At 45.7% G+C, this 27,135-nt stretch overlaps 1 protein-coding gene across 1 annotated transcript; it reads right to left on the bottom strand.

The window, feature by feature from the left end:
- Positions 1 to 1,710: 1,710 nt before the first annotated feature.
- Positions 1,711 to 10,928, bottom strand: Nrn1 (neuritin 1). The gene is made up of 3 exons (XM_070024634.1): positions 10,656 to 10,928; positions 6,052 to 6,196; positions 1,711 to 2,923 (listed from the first exon to the last, which is right to left on the bottom strand). The coding sequence occupies exons 1-3, from the start codon at positions 10,708 to 10,710 to the stop codon at positions 2,695 to 2,697; spliced, it is 429 nt and encodes a 142-aa protein (XP_069880735.1). The 5' UTR covers positions 10,711 to 10,928; the 3' UTR covers positions 1,711 to 2,694.
- Positions 10,929 to 27,135: the final 16,207 nt, after the last annotated feature.

Raw genomic sequence — 27,135 nt, 5'->3', positions numbered from 1 at the left:
TTGTAGGATTGGGGAGTTTCTGGAGAAGAACATTGTTTGGGAAAGCCCAGGCCCCAGTCGCGATCCTGATCCCTTCTTTTCCCCTCCCTTAGCCCTTGAATATCCGGTGAGATTGATTTCCTCCAGGTGGGGAGCCGCGGGAGGGGCAATTTCTTTTTTCCCCAGAGCCTAAGGAGGCTGCGGCAAGCGCTTTATTGCAGCAAAGAAGGGACTCAGTGGTGCCCACCGGTTCGCCCCTCAAACTTTCGGTGGGAAAGACACCCTTTTGAAGGCAGCACGTCAATTATGGAAAAGGATGACCAGCGAAGACCTTCCCAATCTCTCCGAGTTCCCGTCCCCCTCGTTCAATAGATTCGTATTTAAAATCAGCCCAGACATTTTCATTTGAATTCTAGGGGTTGAGCTCAGAGTCATCCCATTTACTCCCAGACCGAAAATAACCAAAGACAACGAAACGAACAAAATCCAACTGTTTTACAAAATAACGCGCGTTCCGGGGCGGGTGAGCACCCAGGTGAGCGAGTCTTCGGTGGTTTTGATTGAGAAGCCGGGATCCACAAAGGAGGGGGTGGGGTGGATCGTAATGGGGGGGGGGGGAACTATTCCCCGGAGTGGCCGCGCGCGCGCGCGGCGCGTGCGTGAACCGAACGCCGTAATATATGCTGCCATTAAGAATCCCGGCAGCTCCAGCGCTTGGGGCGCCGGGACGCATGTGTTGCCGGAATCAATCCGTGGGGGGAATGCAGATTGGGCTGCGACCCACTGGGTTTGATTTATGAACTGTTACACTAGCGATTGTTTACACATTGCATTTCAGAAACCTGGCACACCCTCCCCACAGCGGGTTGCGGGCTCAAGATTCCAAAAGCTGCTGCAGCCGCCAGGGTCTCCCCCCACCCATCTTTCTTCCTCCCTCCCCCCTCCACATACCTGGGAGAGGAGTCTCCTGCAGCTGCCCCCCCCCCTCCGCCCCTATCTGCTCCAGGAAATCAGATTTCGATTTCAAGGAACCTTTTGACCCAATTCAAGTTTCCCTACCCCCTCCTCCCTCCCTTGCCCCCAGCAGACCCCGGACCTGGGTCGCCCCTGCCAGTGTTTACTCTGAAATGTTTACTTCCCTGTAAAGCCATGCGGAGCCTATAAATAGAAGACGGGGAAACAGCTAGACTGGCAGATCAATAGGGCCCAGTCTCCTCGCCATTTCGGCTGAGCTGTCTTATTAATTATGAAAGGATTCACCTGATCCCTGCCTGGGAACACAGCCTCTTGGCCCCTCAGCTGGAGCCCTTAATGGCGGTTCCTTCGCAAGCTGTCTCAGGCCACCGCAGAGGAAAAGGCTAAAGGCTGTTAAAGCCGGACCTGCAAGGGACCTTAGGGTAGACGTAGACCCACCTGGGGCGGGGGCGGGGAGCTGGCGGCCAACGCTGTCCCCGCGCAGCGCCTTCTTTGCTGGGAAGCACGCCCAGTTCCTAGTCCTCACCCAGGAAGGATTTCTGCTTTTACAGTAACGGTTTAATTTCGAAATAACCTCTTTTTCCTCCAGTGGGCACAATTTTGGAGACGTGTCGAACTCTCCTCAGGGATGAGGGTCGAATTAAAGACACCAAATCATCCATCGAAGTAGTGAACAGGTACATTTACCACCTGCGTTTTATGTCTCTGCGAAGTTGGCGGGAGGAAAGCTGGTAGACAACAATAAAACGACACCACCCCATTTCAAACAATAACTTTTATTTTATACTTCTCTATACTTTGTAGCAAATTTTTTTTGCTGAATTTAATTTATAATAAACTTTTTAAATTACATCTCTCTCTTTTTTTTAAAATCAAGGCTCTTTTTATGTCAAAATCTTTTTAAACTATATTTTTAGATTAACATTGAACGCCCCCCTTGTGATCTACACCGTTGGATATTCAGTTATTACTGTATGTGTAACAGCTAAAACAAGAAAGAGGAGGGAACATAAAGGCAGTGGACTTGAAAGATACATCAACAATAACAGTGACCTTAGCATCATCTTCTGATAACCACCACTACGCCAGAGTTGCCTCGACTCCTTTCCTCTCTCTATCTCCTATCTTTCAAACCCAAAGTCCACAATCTGTCTTTTCACGTTATCTGGAGGAGAAATGTGCAGTGGAAATGATCAAAACAAGGTACTGTGGAAGAAAGACGTGAGAGTGAATTATTCACCATATGCTTCCCACGTGGTCATCTCTTTTGAATCCATTCCCCTGGCCTTCTCCTCTCCTCGCTTTTCCTAGTGCTAGGAGGAGCCCATCATTTTTCATGTTATTAACATGATTAATATAGTAGGTGGCCCAGGGCCGTTCCTGAGATTCTTTTGCCAAAAAAAATTTTAAGAAAATAAAATTTTTAAATGGGGGTGAGTTTGCCGTTTTCTTACTTTAATGTGAAGACGGACTAAATCTGAGGTCCGATTTGGGCTGTGCTTGCTTGCTTGCTTACTGATGGGTACCATTTGACAAATCAAACAAGGAATCAAACGAAATCAAAAAGAGAATCAAGGTTTCCCACAATCCTATATGAATGTGTTCAGCATCACAGAGAATCACAACGTCCCCAAAGAACGAATGGATCTTCCTCTCGATTTCTGGGAGCATGGAGTGAGTGTGGGTGCGCGCGCGCGGGACAGGGGAGGGTGGGGGCGGGGGTAGAGCTGGCCCCCGGGCTCAGAAGGAAAGCCAGGTCGCTAAAGCTGCCGAGAGAGACACCAGGAGCACGGGGAAGGCCGGGAGTAGGGGCCCCGCCGCCCCGTTGCCGCTGCTGCAGAGTTCGAATAAGCTGCCTTGAATGTTGAGGTTTTTGGATTCTTTTCTCAGTTTATCCCACATATCTTTCGCCCCTTCCTGGCAATCCGTAAGGGCTGTGACCGTGCAGCTGTGGAAATCCTCCCAGTATCTGGCGAGGAATAGAACAAAAACAGAAAAAGCAGATTCACTTTGGGCTCCAGAGCACCGGGGATCGGCGCCCCCAGCATCTGCTTCTCCCGCAGCCTCGCCAACTTCCCAGGATGCCTCCTCCCTACCTCGCCTCCACCTCCCGGTGGCCTGGGCTGCAACTCGGTCGGGGATTCCAGGACCCATGCCCATCCCAGAAACACTGTCCAAGGAAGAAAAGCCTCCCCTTGCCCTGTGTGGATTTCCCTCTTTGGGGTGCCAGGAACCCCCTCCCCCCTTCCGCTGGCAGCCGGGAGACTAGTCGTACCCAGTGCGTCCCGCTGGTACCTCGGCCCACGCAAACAGATTGCTCGCTCTCCTCGGGGAAAGCTAGGAAAACAGCGCTAAGCCTTGCAAGCAGCCGCCCATTAATGCCTCTTAGCTTGCAAGATGGGTTGGTTACACGCTCCCAGCGCTGGCCCCCCCTCCCGGAGTTTCACATTCTCCTCCCCCTCGCCCCTTCTGTCCCCCTCCTTCTCTCGGCGGGACTCTCGCTTTCACCCTCATTTCGCTCCCTCCACCCACCCCACACCTTCCTTTTGTTTCCAGAGTCTCCTCGTGCCCCCGTTCTTTCCTTGTTTTCCTCCCTTTCGTTCCCCATTTCCTCTTCCTCCGCCTCTTCCCTGGCCGGGGTCCTCCGAGACCCTCCGGAGCCCCGCTCAGCACAGTCTCGCGGCTCAGATTGCGTCTGGAAAGTCACCGGGTCGGCGAGCGCTCGTCCCCGGACACCTGCGGCCAGCTGGGTAAGGCTTCTCTGGGTGTGCCAACCTCGGTTGGGGGGGGGGCCTGCGCGCTGGGTGCTTCCTCTCCTCTCCAGTCTTGGTTTGGTCCCCAGGTGATCTGGGCTCCCACTAGCGCCCACTTCCCCAGACCGGGATTCCAAGGCGGGCATGGTGCCTATCCCTGGCCAGCCCTTGTTCTCCCCACCTCCTGTTCTCCCCTCCTCCGGTCACTTCCTGGAGTCACGCGTGTAAATCAGCACTTCCTCCTCCGGGTGTCAGATCCTAGCCACGCCCCCACAACCTTCATCCAACTGTCCTTTTTTTTTTTTTTTTTTTAAATTTTCCCCCTTTCTTCTGGAAACTCAAAATAGATCTCCAGACTAAATATAATCCCAAACCGTGATCGATTCCTGGGGCGCTGTCTCCTTTCAGGGCTGGGTCGATCTTTGCGTCTCGGCGGCGAGTCCATTTCTGGCTCTCACTTCAACTTCACACACCCTCACCCCCCACCCCCAGCCTGACAGGTCACTACAGCGGCCCTAAGGGCAATTTAGATGCATTTCTCTCTCCCTTGCGCTTGCTCACCTGGACTGTAAGCTTGCTGAAGACAGGCACTATGTTTGATTCATCCTTGTTTCCACATACATCCCATCTTCCAGTGAGATTACAAGTACATGTTGGATTGCCTAAATTTCAGGTTGTTTTTTTTTAATGACCTCCTGAATCTCTAATTTATAAGGACTGAGGGACCCAGACAGGTCTTCCAGGTTCCACAATTTGTAATGAATAGTAAGATTCAGAAACACCAAGAGGCTGAGGGACACCTCTGCACAGTCCTTTGAAGTTGCATCTTCTGTGGGCTGTGGAAACTGCTCTTTGCTTTATGCACCCCCTCTTAGGGAAAGCACTTTCCTGAAAGACGGAAGTGGTGTAGAACAGATATTCACCTGGGCTGGGAGAGGTCAGCTCCATCCTGGAATTGAGCAATCAGGACCACCAATTTATTGGGGCTTGATCCAGCTGTGGCCTGCAGCCTCAGGGAGGGGCCCTCCACATTTCCCTGTTTTCCAGGACCAAAGTCCTGCTAAAAAAAACCGAAACAGTTTGGAATAACCAGTTTCAGTCAGTGATGTGTAAGCTCACTCTGCCTTATAGAATCATTCTTACCTCTCACCAGACATTTGGAATTAAGTGGCTTTTGTTCCATTCCCAAGAGGAAGGTACAGTCACTTGGCTGCTGTGGCTCCTAGTGGGCTTTAGGAAAGGATGCAGGAAGATGACCTCCTCACTGATCTAGTCATAATTTAAATGCATCCTCTCCTGCTAGTTAGGAAGAGAAGGCCAACACAGTATACAAAGGGTGGTATGGAAAATGGTCTCCTGGAAACAGGAGACACTTCTTACCTTGGCTTTATTATAAGGGCTACTGTAGGGCTATGAAAATACAGCTGGTTTTGAAAAAGAAAAGAAAAGAATGCTGCAGGGAATGGGAGGGCATTTCTAAGGTCTGCAGTAGCTAATTTGTGGAGGGTCTACCTCAGTAGACTTTTGATGAATAACTCATTTGCTAGTGCAAGCAAGCTTTCTAGGCAATCACTTAGAAAACATGACTGGGCCTGCCCTTAAAGTCCTCTCTCTTTGGGTCTGAATCTTGGGGAGGTCATGCACATACAGAAGGAGTAATGATAAACAAGTGGGTAGCAACCTGTGATCAATTCCTGGAGCACACAAATGGGCTATCCACTCTGCAGAGATGGTCACTGGACATCCTTGATATTCTCTTCTTGGGCAAACTCCTCAGATACATTATATTGTTTTTAGCCTTTCAGGAACAGGAAGGGAGATTTGAGTAGGCTTGCCTGTTGCTTGCATTTTGTGGTGTAATTTTGAGGGGTGTTGTATCACCCACCCGACATGGATGGAAAGTTACTTTCCCTTTAGGTAAATCTCCAAATGCCTCAAATCCAAACCAACTGTCCAGAGTACTGGGCACACATTCACAGGAAAACAAAGCAAGAAGATTGTCTCACAGTGAAGATTTTACAGAATGGGATACTATCTAGTAGCAGGACGTCCAGCTCCACCATTCACTCCCAGAATCCAAGGGTACTTCTCTGTGGGAGTCTGTGAGGCCCAGGAGGGCTGGGACTTTGCTGCTGGCTAGAGGATCTTGCAAGCCCACCATGACAATGGAGTCCCATTAAACAGCGCAGTTTCTTTCTTCACAGAGTTGGCCTCCCCAGGCCAGAGAGCTGCCCATAGACTGGAGGGTGGTAGCCCAAAGGCTACTGCACAGATTTGTGCAAGGCACTCTGACCTGGGCAGAGTCCCCAGAAGATAAACTCAGCGGACCCAAAAGGATACTTACGTGCACACGGTCTTGATGTTTGTCTTGTCGTCCAGGCCCTGCGGGTAGTTGGCCATGCTGTCGCCCAGTTTGAGCAAACAGTCCGAAAAGCCCTTAAAGACTGCATCACACTTGCCTGCTGCTCTCACGGCCTGCACCAGGTAAGCTGCAGGGAGGAGGAGACAGTGGTCAGCAGTGTTGGGGCCCACCGACCACCCCACCGCCACAGCCTTTGTCTATCAGGGCAATGCCCAGCCTCCAGGCGATTCAGGTGAAAAGTGTAGGAACAACTTGGCCCTGGAGTGCCATATAAGCACCAAGCACGCCTGTGGTTCAGATTGTTTTTGTGTGAACGCGTGTGGGTGTGTGGGAGAGAGTCCATTCCTTTCCTCCTGCTCCCCCCTCCCCGATGGCGTTTGCTATCTTTTTTGGTTTCCATCGCCCCCCTCTTCTCACCTCCCTCATCTCTTTTATTTTTCTCTTTCTCCTCACTCCCTCCTTCGTCTCCTAACACTTCCCCAGCAAGCCGTGTCACGTCTCTCGCAGTGTGATCTTCCATTTCTGAGGTGACAGAGGGTCTAGGCATCAGGGTGTGGGGAAATGGTGGCTAAGTGTGAGGTCACCCAGCGGAACCCAATGCGAAGCCGCCCAGTGAATAGCTCCCAGCTCCCCCCCCCCTCCTTCCTGGATTCAACACACACTGCTGAGTCAACGGATGAATATAGTTTTTGTTTGTTTTTTTATAAAACACTTTTTTTTTTGCCTTTTCTTTTTTGGTACTGGGGAATCAAACCCAGGACATTGTACTTACTAGGGAAGCTCTTTACCACTGAGCCATGAATAAAGTTTTTGGAAGCTACTGTCATCCAAATGGGTTGATATATATATATATATATATATATATATATATATATATATATATATATAATAGCTATAACAATATGTATGCTCTATACATTGTTATTGTTATTTATATTGTTATAATATACAACTATATATAACATAAAATAATATATAAAATATAACTATATATATAACACATATAACAATATATAATAAATGGATTGCCCACCTTGGAGTCTGTCTCAAGTGTGACCCCTGAAAGCATATCACTATGTCCGACTGGCCAGAGGGCTCCTAACCTAGCTGTGGTAATGATTAATCCCAGGTGGTCAGGGCCAATGGCCAGCTGGGACCGCTGATGTATCCCTGATTCTGACCCCTGTCACCTCCAGGAGCCTGGGGCCCATGCTTCCCTCCACCTCTTTTTAAGCTTCCATCTCTTCCCACACTCTTAACATTCCAGGAAAGATCCCTTGTCACACCAACCCAGGGACCAGGCCTTTCCTTTTCCAGATTGAAGCTAGACTGCTAAAGCCAACCTCGGTGTCTGGGAGCTCCAGGCCTCTAGAGCTCCTGGCTCCAGCCAGAGGGAGAGTGGGTGGGAGCGCAGGAGGAGGAGTGGGAAAACTTGGGACACTAGACCCCAAAGCGCTAGCCTAGGTGGAGATGGGTTCCAGATCCGCAGGCACAGGGCGGTCGTCTTTCCTTTCCGCCCTGAGCCCAACCAACCTGGCTAGACTTTGTGTAAATATCAGCCCAAAGTACCCGAGATGCCCGGGAGGGCAAAAGAGGAAAGCAAATCTACGATGTAGGGACAGGGAAAGGGTGTTGATTGAATCATAGAATTGAATCGGCCTTTCTATCTGGGGATTCTGGCTGGGCTCAGGCCTTTTTCTCCGCAGTGCCAGTGTCCACCGAAGTTCCTGTATGAATGCCACTGGTAGGGCCAAACAGCCTCCCGCCCCCTCCCCACCATCCCTTCTACGACCCCACGCAGCCATCTGTCGCCGAAGGCCCCGAGGGATGCAGACCAGGGGAAGGTGACCGTAGCGCTGCAGCCCTGGAGAGCGCGCGCGCCGTTTGCAGATTGCTGCAGGAAGAGCTAGGCGGGTCTCCAGCTTTCTAATCCGGAACGGGAAGCACTGGGGAAAGGCGACCAAGGTTAACTTCGACCTCAGCGGGGGCAAATCCAAATCCGTAAACCTTCCTAAACTTCCCGATTTCCGTTGCACACACACACACAACACCATACACACACAACACACACACGCACACCTACCCCCGCGACTGCTGTGACAGAGTCGAGCACGGACATAGCATTTTAGGAATAAATCTCCGTTCGAATAGAACTGGGTCAAGATGAAAACTTGCTCTATAACGCATGATATGAGTATTCCTATCAATTTTGCAGCGAAGAAACACACGAAATGCATACCACCCTCCCCTGCCCTGAACTCTTTTCATCCCTTACCTCTGCCCTCAAAATTCGGTGTTGAAAAAAGAAGCCCCTGGATGCACTATTTTATTTATTTTTCCTCCGAAAGGAGATTTAGTGCTTGCCGGGGGGAGGAAGAAAGCGCTTCTGTCACATTATCTTTCCAGGCGTCACTGGGAAGACTGCACACCGCGCATGTGTGAGTGAGTGCATGTGTAAAATAAGGAGTCATGAAAATTTCTGAATTTTGCAACTGTAAGTCCTTGGGCCGTTGCTTGTGCTGGGAGGTCTGAGCGAGTGCGCGGGACGGATTTTGCAGACGCATGCTTTCCGGCAGAGCAGCTGGAAGTCCTAGCTCCTCTCCCAGTCCTTGCTGCAAGCCTCGGGGCGAGCAGCCTGTCTTCTTTCCTTCTCAGTTCTCTCTGGCCTCCCAGTCTCGTGCGGTTTCTATTCGTTCATCCATTCATTCGTTCCACGTCTCATTCATTCCCAACTTCCTCCCGCTGCATCTTCATTCGTTCACTACCCTCTCCACTTCCCCGCCTCTCCCAACCCCCGCTTTTCTTGCCAAGTGTCAGTAATTTGGGACAGCTTCCAGCCATGAATTAGTAAAGACCAAGGCTCTGGTGGAGAAAAGGGCAGACATTTGGGAACAAATAGGCTTCTTTTCAATTCCATAGCTAAAACCCCCAGCCAAAAAATTACAAACAACAAAAAAAGAGAGATCATTTTGACTAAGTTCATATGTTTAAAGCACATCCTTCATGCACAACCTCTGTCTTTTTTGTTGTTGTTGTTTCACTCTTCAAAGTAAGGTTATTTCCCTTTGGAAAACAGAGTCCTGTATCTCTGGTTAAAATCCATATCTCAAAAGCGACTGCTGTCTCTTGCTGCCTAAAAATTTGCAGACTAATTACAAAATGCCACCCTCACTTCCAACATGGAAAAGGGATTCAGTGCCATAGGAATACTCTTTATTGCAGTTCTTTGAAAATGTTAGACATCCAAAGCAACTAGATCCAGAGTTAACTCATTAGAGTTGAAGGAAAAGATCAGCACCCCCCTTATATTTTTTTTTTGCAAAAAATCATCCCTTCAACATGTCATTAAATGCATAAGACCCTAATGCAAGCAATCGTTTAGTGCTGAGAGCTCCAAACCCTATTCCCTTCACATTTCTTTTGAAGAAAAATGGTATGCTTCCCTCTTAGCCCAGATCAATTCCTCAACTCCCTCTCTACAAGATAAGAGCAAACACGACAGCCCAAAATGATAGGAGCTAACACTTTCCTTCATCTCCAGAAAACCCGTTTGAACAGTTTCTATTTTTTCTCTTGTCCATTCTATTAATAACCTGCTTCACTTTCACTTTTAGGCTACTGTTAATTAATGTTCTGACCCGGCTTCAGAGAAGGGGCTTTTCTAGTACTTCTTCCCACAACGTTTTCTGTATTCTGAATAGGAAAAAAAAATGTAGGTGAACTTTAAAAAACCCGCTGTCAGTGTCACTGAGGCTCAACATTCCTTAACATAAAATGGGAAGTAAAGAAATCAGTCCACAATTCACCCTAAGTGAACGAAATAACAAACATTACAAACCCTGCTTAACCATTCCCTACACACACACACACACACACACACACACACACACACACACACACACACGAGTACAGATGCCGGTCTGCAAAGTAACAGAGCCTAAAAAGTGTATCCACGTATATATGACCGAATGCATACTCCTCAATGGCAAGCATAATAAAATAGGTGGTCGGCGGATCCCGATCTGGGTTCTGGATTTGCTTCTCAGCCCGGTCCGCGGCGCGGAGTGCAAAGGCTGCGGATTTGGGGGGGGAGGGGGCGGGAGAATGACAAAGTTCTAAATGCAGCAGTTTGAGTGGAGCACTGGAATATCTGTGCTTTCTGCACAATAACTTTCCAGTCCTAGCTGCCTAGCCATCTTGTTCCTGCAGTCACCTTTCGACCCTTCCAAATAATATCTTGCAGTATCGCTGGGGCTAATGCCCCGGCGCGCAACGAACCTGGTCTAACACCAGAGAAGGAAAGAAAAATGAATGTGTGCGTCGGGGGGAAAATGGGGGGGAAAACCCCTCTTTGGAAAAATAGCTGGTTGCACACACTTCCTGAAGAACGCCTGTAGTCTCCTTTTTCAGGAAAATCAAACCGGGACGCTGGAGTCCCCAGGAACCAGTGCCCCCCACCCTCTGAGGGTTGCAGCAGGGTTCTCCGCACCCTGGGGCCGCTGCGGGCCGGCCCGACCCTTCCCGCTTCTGAACCCGGCTGGCTATCTCCAGCCACCCGCCGAGAGCGGGGTCCGGCGGCCACTTACCTATTTGCACCGCGAGGATCAGTGAAATATATCTGCCGTTCAACTTAAGTCCCATCCTACGTTTAGTCAAACCATTTGCGGCCGCAGACCTTTAAATAGTTAGTTTAGAGAACGCGGGGGAAAGCTGAAAAATAGGCATTGCCAACAAGTTCCGAGGACGACCGCGACTTTATGCACGGGGAAGGCAGAGGGAGGAGAGAAAGAGAGGGATTGGGGAAGAGACAGAAAGAGAGAGAGTGAGAGAGAGAAAGAGAGAGAGGCTGGGGGGGGGAAGAGCTGGGAATGGTTCACTCCATTAGGAGGGGGCGGAGGAAGCTCAGCCTCACGCCCACGAGCAGGCCTGACGTGGGGGATGACACGGAATGATTTTTTTTTTAATATAGACACCTTGGTAGAGAATCGCCATTTATAGTCATCAGACGCTGGAATTAATCAGATATCTCCAATTAATGTGCGATCCGAACGCTATCTCGCCTCCCGGGGCTGAACACTTAACCATCTCTACGGCCACCCCCGCCTCCTCCTGTTCTTGGGGGCCCCCAACTCCGCCCCCTCCCTGCGCAGAGCCGGGGCTCCCCCTCCCCTCCCCGCCTGGAGCCGGGGAGTCCTGGCGCGCCCACTCGATTGTTTCAACCTGCTCCCCCTCCTCCCCCAGCACGGCTGCGAATCCAGCCCTTTTCCTACGAGGCAGCCAGGTTTAAAGGAGCTCGGGACGAAAATGGAAAACAGCAAAACCGATTTTACTAATTCAAAAGCCCCCTTCGGTGTGTGGACCCCCGCACTTGCCTACCCTCTTTTTCTCCAGCCCGGTAGCTGAGCACTTGACGCTGCCTGGAGCGCGTGAGTACACAGCCGGGCCCCCATTGCGCGCGCCGGGCGCGCGCGCGCCCTCTCTCTCTCTCTCTCTCTCTCTCTCTCTCTCTCTCTCTCTCTCTCTCTCTCTCTCTCTCTCTCTCTCTCTCTCTCTCTCTCTCTCTCTCTCTCTCTCTCTCACACACACACACACACACACACACACACACACACACACACACAACTCGCACACGTCCAGGCCCAGGAGAGGGGTGTTTGGTCTGCCCACTTGGGACCCCTAAAACATATACCGCGGGCCCTCCGTGAATTTCACCACTAAGGATGTCTATCCAGGCCGATTCACCAGCCCCAGTGGCTCCTTGTGAAGCTATGGGTACAGAGTGGCAGCCTCTGCCAACACAATTTTCGGATACTAGTGATTTACAAACTCTCGAAGCTTTAGGAAATTTCCGAGGCCAGAGCCAGTGTGCAGATTTCTTTCTAATCTTGATGCACCTCTTAGGATGATTTGTTGGGCCGCAGTCACACGTACACACACGCACACACGTACATCACGTACGCACAAGCACACCAGGACCCACACACACCTGCCTTGTTTTCTGATGGATCCAAGTGTAGACGTAGCCTACTCTACAAACGCAGCTTCTGCAGATGCATTAATGCAAGATGCAATGTATTATAGAAGGCACTTTGAATTAAGAATTAAAAACAAGGCGATTTTCTTTCTAATCTCTTTGGTTCTTTGCTTTTTCTGCATTGCTCTCCACCCTCCTAGTCAGATGCTAAAGTCACTGACCAACTTTATTCCTAAAGCCTGCAAAGAAAAGAAAATGACCCCTATATCTTACAAGACTACCCGAGAGAACGTCAAAATATTAAATAAGCAAGGAAGCAACAAAATGCAAACGAATGGAGGACATAGGGCGTTAATATGCCATTGCGATCAGCGATCCACTGGAGAACCTTCCCGGCGCCCACAAACACAATCCACTTGGAGGGAGGGAACGATATATAATGGGGGGGTGGCAGGAAAGGAGCTAAGGGGGAGCCGCGGGTGTCCTGACTGCAGCATTTCGTGACGTGTCCTGCACTGGGTGGCCCCTTCTCGCGTCCTGCGGAAACCGCAGACCCCCAGGTGGCTGCTCCGGCCCAGGGGGCGGAGCCACGGCGCCCCGCCCCTGGTGATCTCACCAGCAGGCGGAGGAACGACCCGGGACTCGCCTTTCCGACGTTCCAGGAGGCTGTCCGGTGCCGGGTACCCCGACCAGCCGAAACGACCAGTGGGTCGAGGGCGGGGCCAGGACTGGTGGTGAGAGGAGGGCGTCTCTCGGACCCGCCCCCGGAGCCCACCAATGGCAGGGCTGAAGTTGGCCAGGGGCGGGGCTTCTGCAGCACCGCGCCCGCCCCCTCGGGCTCCGCTCCTCCCGCGGGCCCGCCAGTGGCGGCTGAGCCTCGGTGGCTCAGTCGCTCCCCGAGCCTGAGTTGGGGGTGGTTGAGATCGCTGTCCTTCCACGTACTGGTCTTTCTTCAGTTTAGCCGCCCACCCGGATCTTTCAAAGTGTGTTCTCAGGGTGCCCTGGGATGCTCCCCACCCCATGTTTTCTCCTGCGAAGTGGAGGACTTCAGAGGTGTGGGAGGCGGCGGCACAGGGCGAAGCCAGGTGCCCGCCAGCCGCCGCCCGCGGGCCCCGCTGGCCCCGCGCCTGCCAGCCCCGCACCCGCGCCCCGAGGCCGGTCCGCGCGGGGCGGCTGGGATCCGCCCTGCACTGCCACCTGCAAGCTGGGAGGGGCTGTCTCTCTCCACTTCCCTCCTCCGGGGGCCCGGCTCCTCTCTGGCATGGCTCTTGCAAGTTTGGGCCCAGCAGAGTTAGTTCAGCAGGGTTAGATCTGGAGGATGAAGAGCTGAAGCAGATGCCAATGATGCTCTTACCTTAGCCGGGCACCGGCGGCCCACATCTGTTACCCCGCCTACTCTACAGTCTGAGATCTGAGGATGGGCCGCCAAAGACATCAGGGGCAGGAAAGTCCATGAGACGCTTATCTTGAATTAACCACCAAAAAAGCTTGAGCTGGGGCTCAAGCGGTAGAGGGTAAACAAAAAGCCCAAGGACAGTGCCCAGGCCCTGAGTTCAAGCCCCAGACCACCTCCCCCATCCCCACCCCCACCCCCCGCCGCCCCAAGCTCTTTTAAATCACAGGCTTTTCTACATGTTAGGTTCCAGTTAGGTTTTATTCTTTCTAGTTCCTTAATTAAAAACAACTCAATCTCAGCAGGCTGATTATTTGGGAACTCTGGAGCAACACCACGGTAGAAGTTGGCAGGGGAGAATGTTTCTTTTCGTTTATTAATTTGAGAAGCCTTTCACATGTCACATGTGGAGTCAAATATACTTTAGGAGAAGAGTGGAGGCCAGAGCAGCCCAGGTTTGTCCTCACCTTCACATGACCTTTGCTGCCCCCACACTGCTGTAAATTGCAGCTTTCTAATCTGAGAAACCAAGAGCACAGGCCTACCATATCCTCTCTAACGCTGTTTTCAACTTTGACATTTGGTGAACCAGGGTTTTCCCAGAAAAAACAACAACTGTCTTTCTGTCTTTCTTTTTGTTGCTCTTTCCTTTCTTCATTTCTACTTTCTTTCTTTTTTTCCCACCACCATTGGTATTTGAATTCAGAGCCTCAAGCTTGCTTGACTGGCACTCTACCACTTGAGCCACACTTCTAGCTCTGCTATTTTGGAAATGAAGCCTTGCAGACTATTCTACCCAGCCTGATTTCAAACCTCCAGCCTCTAGATCTCCACCTCCTGAGTAGCTAGGATTACAAGTATGAGGCACTTTTGCTCAGCTCAACTTACTTCTATTTGCTAAGCAATTTAAATCAGTTTAAGAAAAATATAGTCCAAGAAAGGGGAAAAAAAGGCATTGGTGCTGTTTGGTGCTGTTTGTTGAATCCAGTCTAAGACACCCCTAAAGTAGGTCTGCATAATTAAGGAATACATATGCAAAACTCTTTTATCTTTAAAGCTTCCTGGAGGAGAACATGCCTAATTTTAAGTCTGATTTGGCACTAGCTTGCTTCCTCAGTTTTAGGTTGCTTACCGTCCCAGTTTGACAGAGAAGCCCTCCAGTTGATTCCCCAACTCCCTCCACCAATCCATCATGCACGAATGGACTTGCCAGAAGATGCCATCTCAAATAATATCCCTTGAAAATTATTTGCATGAGCAAGTTGCCAGGGCCACCATGAAATTCCATCTCTGTGTTCTAGGTCAGGAAAGAATTTAAAAGGTTGTATTAGGGTTCTCTCATAAATTCAGTCTGCCATCTTTTCCCCTTCAACTGGAGCCTTTAATCAAATATGAAGGGGCATGTGTATAGCTCTTTTCATGGAAATAACTATACTGTATTTAAATAACCATTTTAATGAGGAGAGTAATGAATTTTTAATGGAAATATGTCAGTTAGGGAGCCAATAAAAGCTCACATTGAAAGGTCTGTGTCTACTCTTGCATTTGATACTTGGGACTCTTTGGTCATGAGGTTCTAAAATTAGTTGAAACCTCTAGTCTTGAAATCTATGACTGACTGAAAAAAATCTTATTTTAATACAGAAATTTGAATTCTGGAAGGCAATTTTCTGTTAGAAATGTATGATTAGCTTTCTTCCTAAAAAATAAATGCTTTTCTTATGGAATATACACACAGAAAAAATGCCCAAAGCAAAGATGCACAGCTTGTGGGTTTTAAAGGCTGAGAGTTGACAGCTCATGCCTGTATTCCTAGCTAATCAGAAAGCTGGGATTGAGAACCAGAGTTCAAAGCTAGCCTGGCAGACAAATTGAAGATACTCTTATTTCCAATTAACCAGCAAAACACCAGAAGTGGAGGCCTAAGTGGTAGAAAGCCAACCTTGAGCAAAAAAGTTAAGCAAGCCTGCCAGACCCTGAGTTCAAGCCCTAGTACTGGCACTCTCTCTCTCTCTCTCTCTCTCTCTCTCTCTCTCTCTCTCTCTCTCTCTCTCTCTCTCTCTCTCTCTCTCTCTCTCTCTCTCTCTCTCTCTCTTTCTCTCTCATCTATCTTCTATGGGATACCTGTATCATATCAGGATTCTTCCAGCAACAATGTTTTCACCAATGTAGCCACTCAACCTTGGACCTTTGTTGGACTTCTAATTAATAAACCAAAAGAACCCTCTTTTGTTATGCAGTTATCAAGCCTCAAGTGCTTTATTATGGTAATGCAGAACTGACTGATATGGAGATCTAACTGTCCAAAACTGTAGTTTTTTGTCTTTGTTTTTTTTTTTACTGGTGTAAGTGGGGGGTGTACATGTCCTGGGGCCTAGGTACCTGTCAGGGCCTGGGTGCTGTCTGTAAGCTTTTGTACTCAAAGCTGGTGCTTTGAGCCATTTCTGGCCTTTTTGGTGTTTAATTGGAGATGAGTCTCTCAGACTTTCCGCCTGAGCTGGTTTTGAACTGTGAGCCTCAGATCTCAGCCTTCTGAGTAGCTAGGATAAAAAGTGTGAGCTACTGATACCCAGCTCAAAACAAAGCTTTTATGACAAAAGGTTTTGTTTATTTAAACAGGATCTAGCTATGTCTGAGATTACATTAATAGTCCAGTCCTCATTCAACTTCTACCCAATGCCCTTACTATCCATGGACCACTCTCATCTAAATCAATCACATCTGTTCTTATTGCCAAATATTGATGTTTTCTTTCTTTCATTTCTTCTGAATTCATTATTTGATATTCTACTGTAGAGAATAGCTTTCATATCTTCTTTCTTTCTTTTTTCTTTCATCCTTCCTTTCTCTCTCTCTTTTCTTTCTTTCCCTTCCTTCCTTCCTTCCTTCCTTCCTTCCTTCCTTCCTTCCTTCCTTCCTTTCTTTCTTTCTTTCTTTCTTTCTGTCTTTCTGTCTTTTTGTCTTTCTGTCTTTCTGTCTGTCTTTCTTTCTTTCTTTCTTTCTTTCTTTCTTTCTTTCTTTCTTTCTTTCTTTCTTTCTTTCTTTCTGTCTTTCTGTCTGTCTGTCTGTCTGTCTTTCTGTCTTTCTGTGTCTTTCTTTCTTTCTTGGTAGTGGGGCTTGAATTTAGGGCCTAGGCTCTGTCCCTGAGCTCTTTTGCTTAAGGCTAGAACTCTACCAGTTTGAGCCACAACTCCACTTGTGGTTTTCTGGTGGTCGATGAGAAATAAGAATCTCATGGCCTTCCCTGCCCAGGCTGGCTTTGAACTGTGATCCACAGATCTTGAGTAGCTAGGATTATAGGCATGAGCCATTGGTGCCCAGCTTACTTTCACCTTTTCATATACTAATTTATTTGAATTTTTCTAGTTTATTTAATAAGCTATCATCCATGCTTAACATCATTAACATTAACCAGTGGGAGTCCCTTCAAGCTCACTTTTTTATGTCCTTTGGGTATATTCTGGTCAAGCTTGGAGGATTCTTACTTTCTGGCATAAAATAGTATTCTAGGCTCATCTTGTCTTGACCTAACCCTGGGACCCTCAGTCTTTCTTTGAAGGCTCTGGCTCTTTTTAGTTTCAAAATCAAGATTGGTCCTGGTAGGCCATGGCTACTTCTGTGTCCCAGAAGATAGAGTTATGAAACATATGTATGTAGCTCTCTACACATATGTTCATGTCCCACACATGCACACATCTCCATTCTATAACAGTGGGTTGGTGTAAGAATCTTATAAAACTCTTGAGTTTGTACTTGCAGTATCAATACAACTCAGACTTCTTTCTAGCCCTTCTCCAAATATCTAAAGGATCTCAACTTCCATTATCCTCAGCATTACTAATTTTTTTTTGCTCAGTTTACTAATTTATTCTGTGTCATCAATCTCTAACCAAATAGCTGTCTCTTTCCCTATCCACAACGTAACCTTGTGTCCATGGTCCCCAGAGTTAGGGCTGGACTTATTTCTATCTCATTTCTTACTCATCTTTCCTGGCCAAGGCTGGTCATACCCATCTCATTCCTCTGTGTATTCACATGCTACAGTCTATCCTCATCATCAGGGCCATTGAATTGCTCCAGCCATGGCGCCGGGCTCCACGATGGAAAAGGTTATAGAGACCAAACACATAGAAAGGAAAAGGAAAGGAAGATGAGCTAGGTGGATTTGATGGGTGGTTTGAGCAAAAGATGCAATTTGACCTACTTTCACATCTTGAATTTAGGTTTTCCCAGCTCTTCTTGCAGGCTTGTCTTTCTGGAGGGATACTGCACACACCTGAGTTCCACACAGGTAAGGACTGATGTCCAGACACTTCCTCCGCTCAGTATCTCTGACATTGATGAGGAAGATCTGCTATTATTTTTTTTTATTTTATTTGTGAACATACTGTACAGAGGGGTTACAATTACATGGGCAGGATAATGCGTACATTTCTTACCAAGCATTGCAGCCTCCTCCTTTTGTTTACCCTTCACGTCCCTTCCCAGCCTCCCCCCTCCCCCCCAATCCCAATCCTTCTCCTTCCCCCCCATTCCCCCCTCCCCCGACGTTGTAAAGCTTGTTTTGGACATGACAACTTGTACTTCTCATTGTTGCAACAGGTCCACCTGTATCCTTAAACAACTGGTTTTTCCCCATCTCCTCCTCAAGTTATACTGACATCAAATATAGTGAAAGCAGGGGTTATACTGTGGGGGAGGGACATACAAAGCAACAAAGAGATAATCTTATAAATGCATTAGAAACACATGCATGAAAAAAAAAACATTAAAATACACATCTAAGGGTTCATTTTCCTGACATCACATTATCTGACCTTTTCCGCTTGACTCATGCATATACTAGATATTGCAAATAAGGGAAACCATGGGACCTATGTTTCTTTGGGCCTGGCTTACTTCACTTAATATAATTTTTTCCAAGTTTTAAGATCTGCTATTATTAGAACTAATTCAATCTAGTATTACTAGAATCAGCTTGCAAGAGACTGTTGAGAAACTGTAACCATTGGAGTAAAATGAACATTAAAACACCTGTATTCTATCCAATAGAAGGATTGTACTCCTGTCAGTCAGGGCTCAGTGTTTGGAGCATAACTCCTCTGGGCCTGTCTGAGTAATAAACTTGAGTTCTCTGATTCTCTGAGTGTTGCTTGGTGCTTTCCTGTCATTTTTCTGCAACAACACAAATTATAAACTGACACCAGAATTACTATCAAGAACTTGAAAACTCCCTAAGCCATCTTCTTGAAGCACCAGCTTTTATTTTTATGGTATGGTAACTTCTAATATTGGAAAGGGCCTGTACTCCAGTGCTGCGCCCCCTCCCACCCATTTTTCCAGAAACATCCTGGCTATTCATGGGCATTTTAGAGCACTTGATTATGTAGAATTTGCTTACAATCATTACTTTTTATTTGCATTTATTTATTTATTTACTTATTTATTATTTTTGTACTGGAACTGGGACCTGTTTATGCTCAAGGCTAGCTCTTTATCACTTGAGCCATAGTTCTCCTTCCTTCCTTCCTTCCTTCCTTCCTTTCTGCCTTCCTTCCTTCCTTCCTTCATTTTCTTACCAAGGCTTATACTTAAGAGCTCTTGCTTGCTAGGCTTGCTTGCTCATGACTGGCACTCTACCACTGAGCTATGCCTCTAGCTTAGCTATGTTTTTGGTGGTTAATTGGAGATGGAGTCTCATAGACTTTTTGACCTTGGCTGGATTTGAACCACAGTTCTCCAGATCTCAGTCACCTGCGTAGCTGGATTATAGGTGTGAGCAATCAGCATCCAGCCCCATAGTACTTTTTAAAGTTTTTTGAATTCAGTCAATTTTTCTCCACTTTCTTCTGTCCAGTAAAAGAGCTCCTTTATTTTCAAACTCCTATTATTTGGTTGTTGAGGAGATAATTTTTAGACATTTAATTTACCATCCTTGGGTTTGGGTGAGACTAGGGATGGGCAAATGAATATCCTAGGTTAGTTAGCCCCTGAATGTTTTCCTGAGACCCACACTACCATTGCTTTCTCCTTTGCTCTCATCTCATTTCAGTTTACATGTGAACCTGAGTGAGGCCTGAGTTACAGCAAGCAAGAGGGGTATGTGTGCTTGTCTAAAGAAAGGCACAGGAACAGAACTTTCCAGTTTCATTGTCTCAGACTTAGTTTCCTTCTCTACTGGAGGAAGCTACCTCCCAATTGAAGCCACTCTGTTCACCTCAAAATTTCTCATCCTTCTTTCCATTTTCCTCTAGTTTCTTCAGAGTTGGCTTTGGGGCTGGGTGCTAGAAGCCTTGCTTGTTCATGTTCAGAATATTTTGGTTGTCTTTTTGATATTTGTTTATAGCTGAACCTCAGTATTTTTAGAAATCATGTCTTACATAGTTTTGATCGTTTGGGGGGACATTTTTCTGGGCATATTTTAAATATATTTTAGCATATATTTTCTTTCTTTGCTTTATGAATAACTGTTAGGTAAATCCTCTCACATCTCTATATTGACATTTTGTACTTTCATTTTATCAGTTACTGAGGGATTTGTTCTATCTATCTATCTATCTATCTATCTATCTATCTATCTATCTATCTATCTATCTATCTATCTAACTATCCTTGTATCTATCTATTTTGTCAGATAGAGTCTTGTGGTTTTACCTGAAGCCAGGCAAAAACATGTTCCTTCTAGTTATATGTCCTACATAGGTGGGATTACAGACACTGGTCACCCTATCTGACTGGTTATTGAGATAGTGCTCTTGTTAACTTTTTTACTCATGTTGGCTTTGAAGTATGATCCTCCTGATCTCCACCTATTGAACAGCTGGTATGACAGGCATTAGTCATCCCATCCAACTCCTATATATTTATTGTAATGATTATATATGTACCTAGTATGAAATATATTTATTGTGATCATTATATATTTGTTAGGATGATATATGTATTATGATATGCTTATATATTTAATATGTTGATTTCATATTTCTCTATTTTCTTCTTTAGTCAATTTTTGGTTTGCATGAGACTACATTATTACATCCAATGAATGAGGTGTGAAGTTGTATCTTATTATGGCTTTAATTTGCATATCTCAGACTATTAGTGATGTTAGATTTTTTTGATGTCTTTTAAGAAGTATCTATGCAGGTCTTTGCCCATTTTAAAAATAAGGTTATATTACTTATTGTGGAGTAGTTGAGTTACTCATATATTTTATTCTTAACAGACATGTGGCTTGCAACATTTCTCCCACTATGGAAGGTATTTCTATACTTTACATTTCCACTGTTATGTAGATGTTAATAATGTGAGGCAATTCTAGTGTCTATTTTTTTACTTATACTTTTGTTATCTTTAAGTGTCTTTAAGGGGTTATCTTTAAGGGGTAACCATTCAACAAATCAATTTATAAATACAATGCATCTTGATCAATATCACCCTTTCATCATTCTCCTCCATTAATTGCCTATGTTTGCTTTTGTTTTCTGTATTTTGGGGCCATATTAAAAACTTCATTGCTTAGACTGATGTCAGGAAACTTTTTTCTTATGTTTCCTTCTAGTAGATGTACAGTTTCAGGTTTTAAACCTTGAATCCATTTTAAGTTGGTTTTTGTAGATTGTGTGAGATAAGGATCCAATTTCACTCTTTTATGTGGTATACATAGTTCTCTCAGTACCATTTAAAGAAGAAACTGTCTTTTCTCTGTTATATGTTTTTTTACATCTTTGTCAAAAATCAGTTGACCGTGAATGCATGAACTTGTTTTGGGCTATGGTTATTAGCCAGTGCCATACTGTTTGGATTACGATAGCTTAGTGGTAACCATTTCAGTTTGATTTGGAATGAGGTGGCTCCCACTTGCTGGGATTAGTGCACTTATTAGCTCCTCCTCTTTCCACAGTGCTTACACAAAGAGTTAGTCAAAGCATACAATGACCCAGCAGCTGTCTCTAAGACAAAACAAGAAGCCTGGGAATGAAGCTTGCCTATCCTGATTCTGGACTTCTACCCAGTCAGGATTCTGAGAAATAAATTTCCATTAAACCACTGAGCCGTAGCATTTTGTTGTTCTAGCTGTAGTTAAGAAATTATTCATCAGGGCTGGGAAGGTGGCTCAGTGGTTGAGCGCTTGCTTTGCATGCCTGAGGCCCTGGGTTCGATTCCTCAGCACCACATAAGCAAAAAGAAAAAAGCCGGAAGTGGCGCTGTGGCTCAAGTGGTAGAGCACTAGCCTTGAGCTGAAGAACTGAGGGACAGTGCCCAGGCCCAGAGTTCAGGCCCTACGACTGGATCAAAAAAACAAAACAAAACAAAACAAAAAAAGAAATGATTCATCACTGTTCACATTAACTGTGCTGGCTTGGCTATGTAGCATTGGTTAAGTTTCTTCATGGTAAGGTTTCTCTTTTTGTTTGTTTTTTTTTCCATCCTGCACTATTTTTTGATGGTACTGGGCTTTGAACTCAGGACCTTTCTCTCCCTTACTAGGCAAGTACTCTCCCACGGAGGCCATTGTTCAGGCCCCCATTGTGTATTATTTGGAAAGAAGTCATTAAGGTCAGCCCATAAGCATGAAGTGAGAGTTACACTTTACAGCCTTGGGAGGATGTAAAGAACTTTATTTTTTTTTGGGGGGGGAGTTGTGGTCAGGATATTTGTCTATTTACTCCCATTTGTTACTTTATCCACCTTTTATTCAACTCAGCATGTCCTGGTTTGGATTATAATCCAGAATAACAACTTGTTGCTTAGGTTGTTGCAGTTTGGGCCATTGGGAGGTCTTTGAGTTGGCTCCTGTTTCCCATTGACGTACCCCTTAATTGTGAACTTCCCTTCCCCTCTTATTGGTACTTTCCTTATATCCTGGCACTACCAAATTCTCCAGGCTCATACTTTCTGTCCACCCTAGATCTCAAATCAAGCAATCTCTCCAAGGAGCTCTGAGTGCTTTTATTGTTATTAGAAAACAAAATCTGTATAGTAGGTGTTGCTATGGAGGCATATTATTGCTTCTACTCACTTTGTTTCCTGAGCAAGGAAATAGATATAAAAGGTGTACACATATGTCCATTAATATTTTGTTAGGTAATCATCTGTGTCTATATGAAGTTAAGCATGAGACCATCTGATGTCCCCATCTCTCAGGATCATTACAAGGATATTCTAGCCTCCTCCCCTTGTTGCTTGGCCACCTGCTTACTCCAACAGTGAGACATATAACCTCTCCCCACCATTACCTTCCACCTCTGTACCTAATGGTTCATTTGTAGTGTGCAGGCATGTTGATTGTTAAATTGTTGACCTGGATCCCATGAGAAATAATTGTCAACTGGAAGAGTTTCTCTTGCTAGAATTATTTAGGTCAGCATCTATTCCCCTCACCCCTTCTAAGTGATTATTTCACATGTTTGCAATGTAACTAACTTTTTTTTTGTGATATTCTGCATTTATCCTGGGATAACTTGACCTCTTAAATGATTTTTAAAAATATGCATGCATTAAGATGCACCCTGTCAGGTAATGTTCTCTGCATATGGACGAGTGCAGATTGGACTTGACTGACTTATATAGCTTCAGAGTCTTTGAGAAATGAGATCAAACCCTTCAGCTTAGCCAATTTTGAACTTAGGGAATACCTAGAATATTCAAAAGTCCTCACAGGAACAAATTAAAGAAAAGGCATTCCACAGGCAAGTAATGTAAAGCATGTATGGAAGTTGACCTGTGCTTATCATCACAAATCAAAAGGTAAAAAGATACAGGTGAAATTAATATCAACCCTATAGTTTACTTAACTAAATATATCCTAGAGTTTAAATTTCATTCTGTAATACACATAAACAATTTCTTCAATGACTGATATTAAGTAGTTTGCACTACATTTTCAAAATCTCCATGTATTATTTTACACTTCTGGAATAGCTCAGTCTAGAGCAGCCATGATTCAAGTTCTCATTAGACACTTGGTGGCCTCTGTATTGGATAGTGAAAGATGGAAAGTAGCCTCTCTGTTACAGACTATGCTGAAAATGAAGCCCAGGATATAATTTTAAGTAAGTGGAGCTAGCAGAATGAATATGATGGCTTGACTGGTTTACTATGTCAAAGGCAGAGCTTTGGCCAGCAAAGAACCATTCTTTAACATCTAAGATGGAGGCATTAGCATGAGAAGTCTCAAATTTATCCTGCAGTGATTCTGAACTTCCCAGTCTAGCTGAAACATCCCCCTACTCCATGCAGGACAGTCTCCTTCAAACTCTTGGGAGGGCTTTCAAAAACCTCACTCAAGGCAAGCATTCGTCGAAGCCATTCTCCCACTCTTTGTAAAATTTGTTTTTATTGTTTTTAAGTAGTTGTAGAAAGGAGTTTTATTTCAGCATGCCAATGTATGAGTACAAAACATCTTGATCAATGTTACTGCTTCCATCATTCGCCCTCATCTCTCCCAACTCTACTCTCCCCCCTCAAGTTACCTGGTTCCATTTCCACACATATACATGAACTATTATGACTGTATTCACCATCCTTCCTCTTTCTAATCATCTGCTTCTCCTCCCCTTGACCTCCTCCCAGAAAACACAAGTTAAACTGTAAGTTAGTTGTTCAAAGGAGTCACACGATTGCAAACCTTCCCTTCATATGCCATACTATCATCTTTTTGTGTGTCTATGCATATGACCCTGCATATATGTTTATAATTTATATCTAACTTCTGCATTGATCTTCAGTCTTGAGATAGCTGTCACTTGCTCAGCAGAATTGTCTCTGTCTCATTGCAGGCTGCTGAGCCTGTCCTACACAAACACCCTTCTCATTCACAGAGATAAGAGCTTGTAGATGTCCATATTCATCTTCCTTTACTCTTTTCTCCACTGAATGACCTTATTAGCTGTTTTCAGGGGATTTATTAACTTTGGCAGGTCTTCTTTATTTATTGCAATGGAAGTAGATTCATTACATCTTTTTTTTTTCTTAATGCTGGTCCAGGACTAGATCTCAAGGGCTGGACACTGCCCCTGAGCATCTTTTGCTCAAAGTTTGTTCTCTAGCACTGCTCCATTTCTGGATTCTTTTGGTAGTTTAGTGGAGATAAGTCTATAGACATTCCTACCTGGGCTGGCCTCGAACCTTGATCCTTCGATCTCAGCATCCTGAGTAGTAGGGTTATATGGATAAATCACCAGTGCCCAGCTCATTCCATCCATCCTTTGTTTTGCTGAAGAGTAACATTTATAGTATGGTTATTTGTCACATGGGATTGGAAGCTTCTTCACTTGCCCATCAAGACCATGTGGCTATCCAAAGAGCAGATGCTTCCCATCACAGAGTAAGTTCAACTGATACATCTATTTGAAGAGTCTTTTTCTCAGATAAGTAACTTTTCTCCACTATAATTCTGAGAAGTGTGATTATATCCTTGAGAACAGGTGTTGTTGACACACGGAGACCATTCTGATGCAGAGGCTTGGCCGTCCACAAGTGCCAACAGTTACTTTGGGAAGAAGATGGGGGGGTGCAGGCAGCCAGGAGCAAAGCAGGAGACCACCACAGGGCAGCCTCGCTCCCTTCTCCACATCCGATGTGAGGCAATGCTGTAGCCCAATCTTCATGAAAACTTTTTGGATCAGCTCCCTTTCTGTCTGTGGGTATGAACAGGCTCCTGATAATATGCTTTTGGAAGTAACTCTGGCTAGCCCTGGCAAGACAGACTATTTGACCCCACCAATCACAATCACTGTATCTCTGGTCATCATGAAACATTCATTAACACAAAATGGAAAGGATCACCTTCTGGGTCACAGCTGAGCATCAGATAAACTCAGCACAGGATTGACTTCTGGCTTCCTCCCCAAATTTAGTGGTTCTGAAATACAATCCCTTTCCTATCCATGAACTTCAGTTTCAAAACAGAGGTTATGGTATTTACTGTGTGGGGTTGTTAAGGAGGTTGTGTAATGTTGGATTGGGAAAGGTCAAAGGAGAGTGTGGAATTTATAAGAGAGTGAACCTAGCAGGGAGTCGGTAGCTCATGCCTTTAATCCTAACTACACAGGAAGTTAAGAACTGAGGACTGTGGTTTGAAGCTAGCCTGGGAAGACAAAACTGAGGGACTCTTATCTCCAAATATTCACAGAAAGGCTGTGTGAAGCTGTGGCACTTAGTGCCAGAGCGTCATCCTTGAGTGATATTGCTAGGAGCAGTGCCCTAGTACTGGCACACATACACAGAAACGCTCCCTCCAATCAACTAAGCCCATAACAAAACTGCCCCAAACCAAAAGCGTGAAACCTAGCCTTTCATCTTCAGTTTCCAGACCTCCCTGAATTTCCCTCAATGTTGATTTCTCTGCCACTCAGCTAATTCTCTGCTGAGTCTTGGAGCCTGATATCTCTGAGTTGCCTTGATCAAGTGTCCATATCAGTTCTTATGCTATGAAATGGACAGTGTTTTTGGTGCTTTCAGCAACTGCCTTGATGGCCTGTAGTCCGGCTGGGGGAAAGTTGCTAAGCACCTGAACTTGGACTATTATCTGAAGTGTGTTCACCCCTGATTTTCTTTCTAGAGACAGGAGTGTGCAGCATTTTGGTCCCATAGTCCAAATTTGGAATGGGAGTTGGGAGAGCTACTGTTCTGGCTTGAAGGATATGTGTCTACCAGAGGCTCCTGTGTTAAAAGCTTGCTCCCCAGGGTGGTGGTGTTAGAGTGGTAAAACCCAGTAGAAGGTAGTTAAGTTGCAGGAGCTCTATCCTAAGGAGTATATCAATCTTCATCTCATATTGAGTAGGTGAGGCTTTAAAGAAGTGAATTAGTTTCCAAAAGAACAGGTCATGGTAAAGGTGTGATCTTGGCTCCTCCCATGGTTTTTTTTTTTTTTTTTTTTTTCTAGTCCTGGGCTTGAACTCTGGGCCTGGGCACTGTCCCTCAGCTCTTCAGCTCAAGACTAGCGCTCTACCATTTGAGCCACAGCACCACTTCCGGCTTTTTTTTCTGCTTATGTAGTCTGAGGAATTGAACTCAGGGCCTCACGCATGCAAGGTAAGCACTCTACCACTGAGCCAACTTCCCAGCCCCCATGGTATCTTTCTGTCTTGTCATGTAACCTATCCTTGTTTCAGGCCATTCTATCTATCATGAAGCTCTTATCAGGATCTACTATGAATTCCATGGTTTTAGATTTCCAGAACTGTGAGTTAAATACACCTCTTTTCTTTCTTTCCTTCCTTCCCTTCCTTCCTTCCTTCCTTCCTTCCTTCCTTCCTTCCTTCCTTCCTTCCTTCCTTCCTTCTTTCCTTCCTTCCTCTCTCCCTCATTCCCTCCCTCCCTCACTCATTCCCTCCCTCCCTCCCTCCCTCTGTCCCTCCATCTCTTTCTTTCTTTCTTTCTCTCTTTCTTTCTTTCTCTCTTTCTTTCTTTCTTTCTTTCTTTCTTTCTTTCTTTCTTTCTTTCTTTCTTTCTTTCTCTCTTTCTTTCTCTTTCTTTCTCTCTTTCTTTCTTTCTCTCTTTCTCTCTTTCTCTCTCTCTTTCTCTCTTTCTCTCTTTCTCTTTCTCTCTCTCTCTTTCTTTCTTTCTTTCTCTCTTTCTTTCTTTCTTTCTTTCTTTCTTTCTTTCTTTCTTTCTTTCTTTCTTTCTTTCTTTCTTTCTTTCTTTCTCTCTCTCTCTCTCTCTCTCTCTCTTTCTTTCTTTCTTTCTTTCTTTC

Source organism: Dipodomys merriami, unplaced genomic scaffold, assembly GCF_024711535.1.
Source record: "Dipodomys merriami isolate MVZ:Mamm:240054 unplaced genomic scaffold, mDipMer1.0.p SCAF_16, whole genome shotgun sequence".
NCBI lineage: Eukaryota > Metazoa > Chordata > Mammalia > Rodentia > Heteromyidae > Dipodomys > Dipodomys merriami.
Note: the sequence above shows the minus strand (reverse complement) of the source record. Positions and strands in the feature narration are given on the sequence as shown.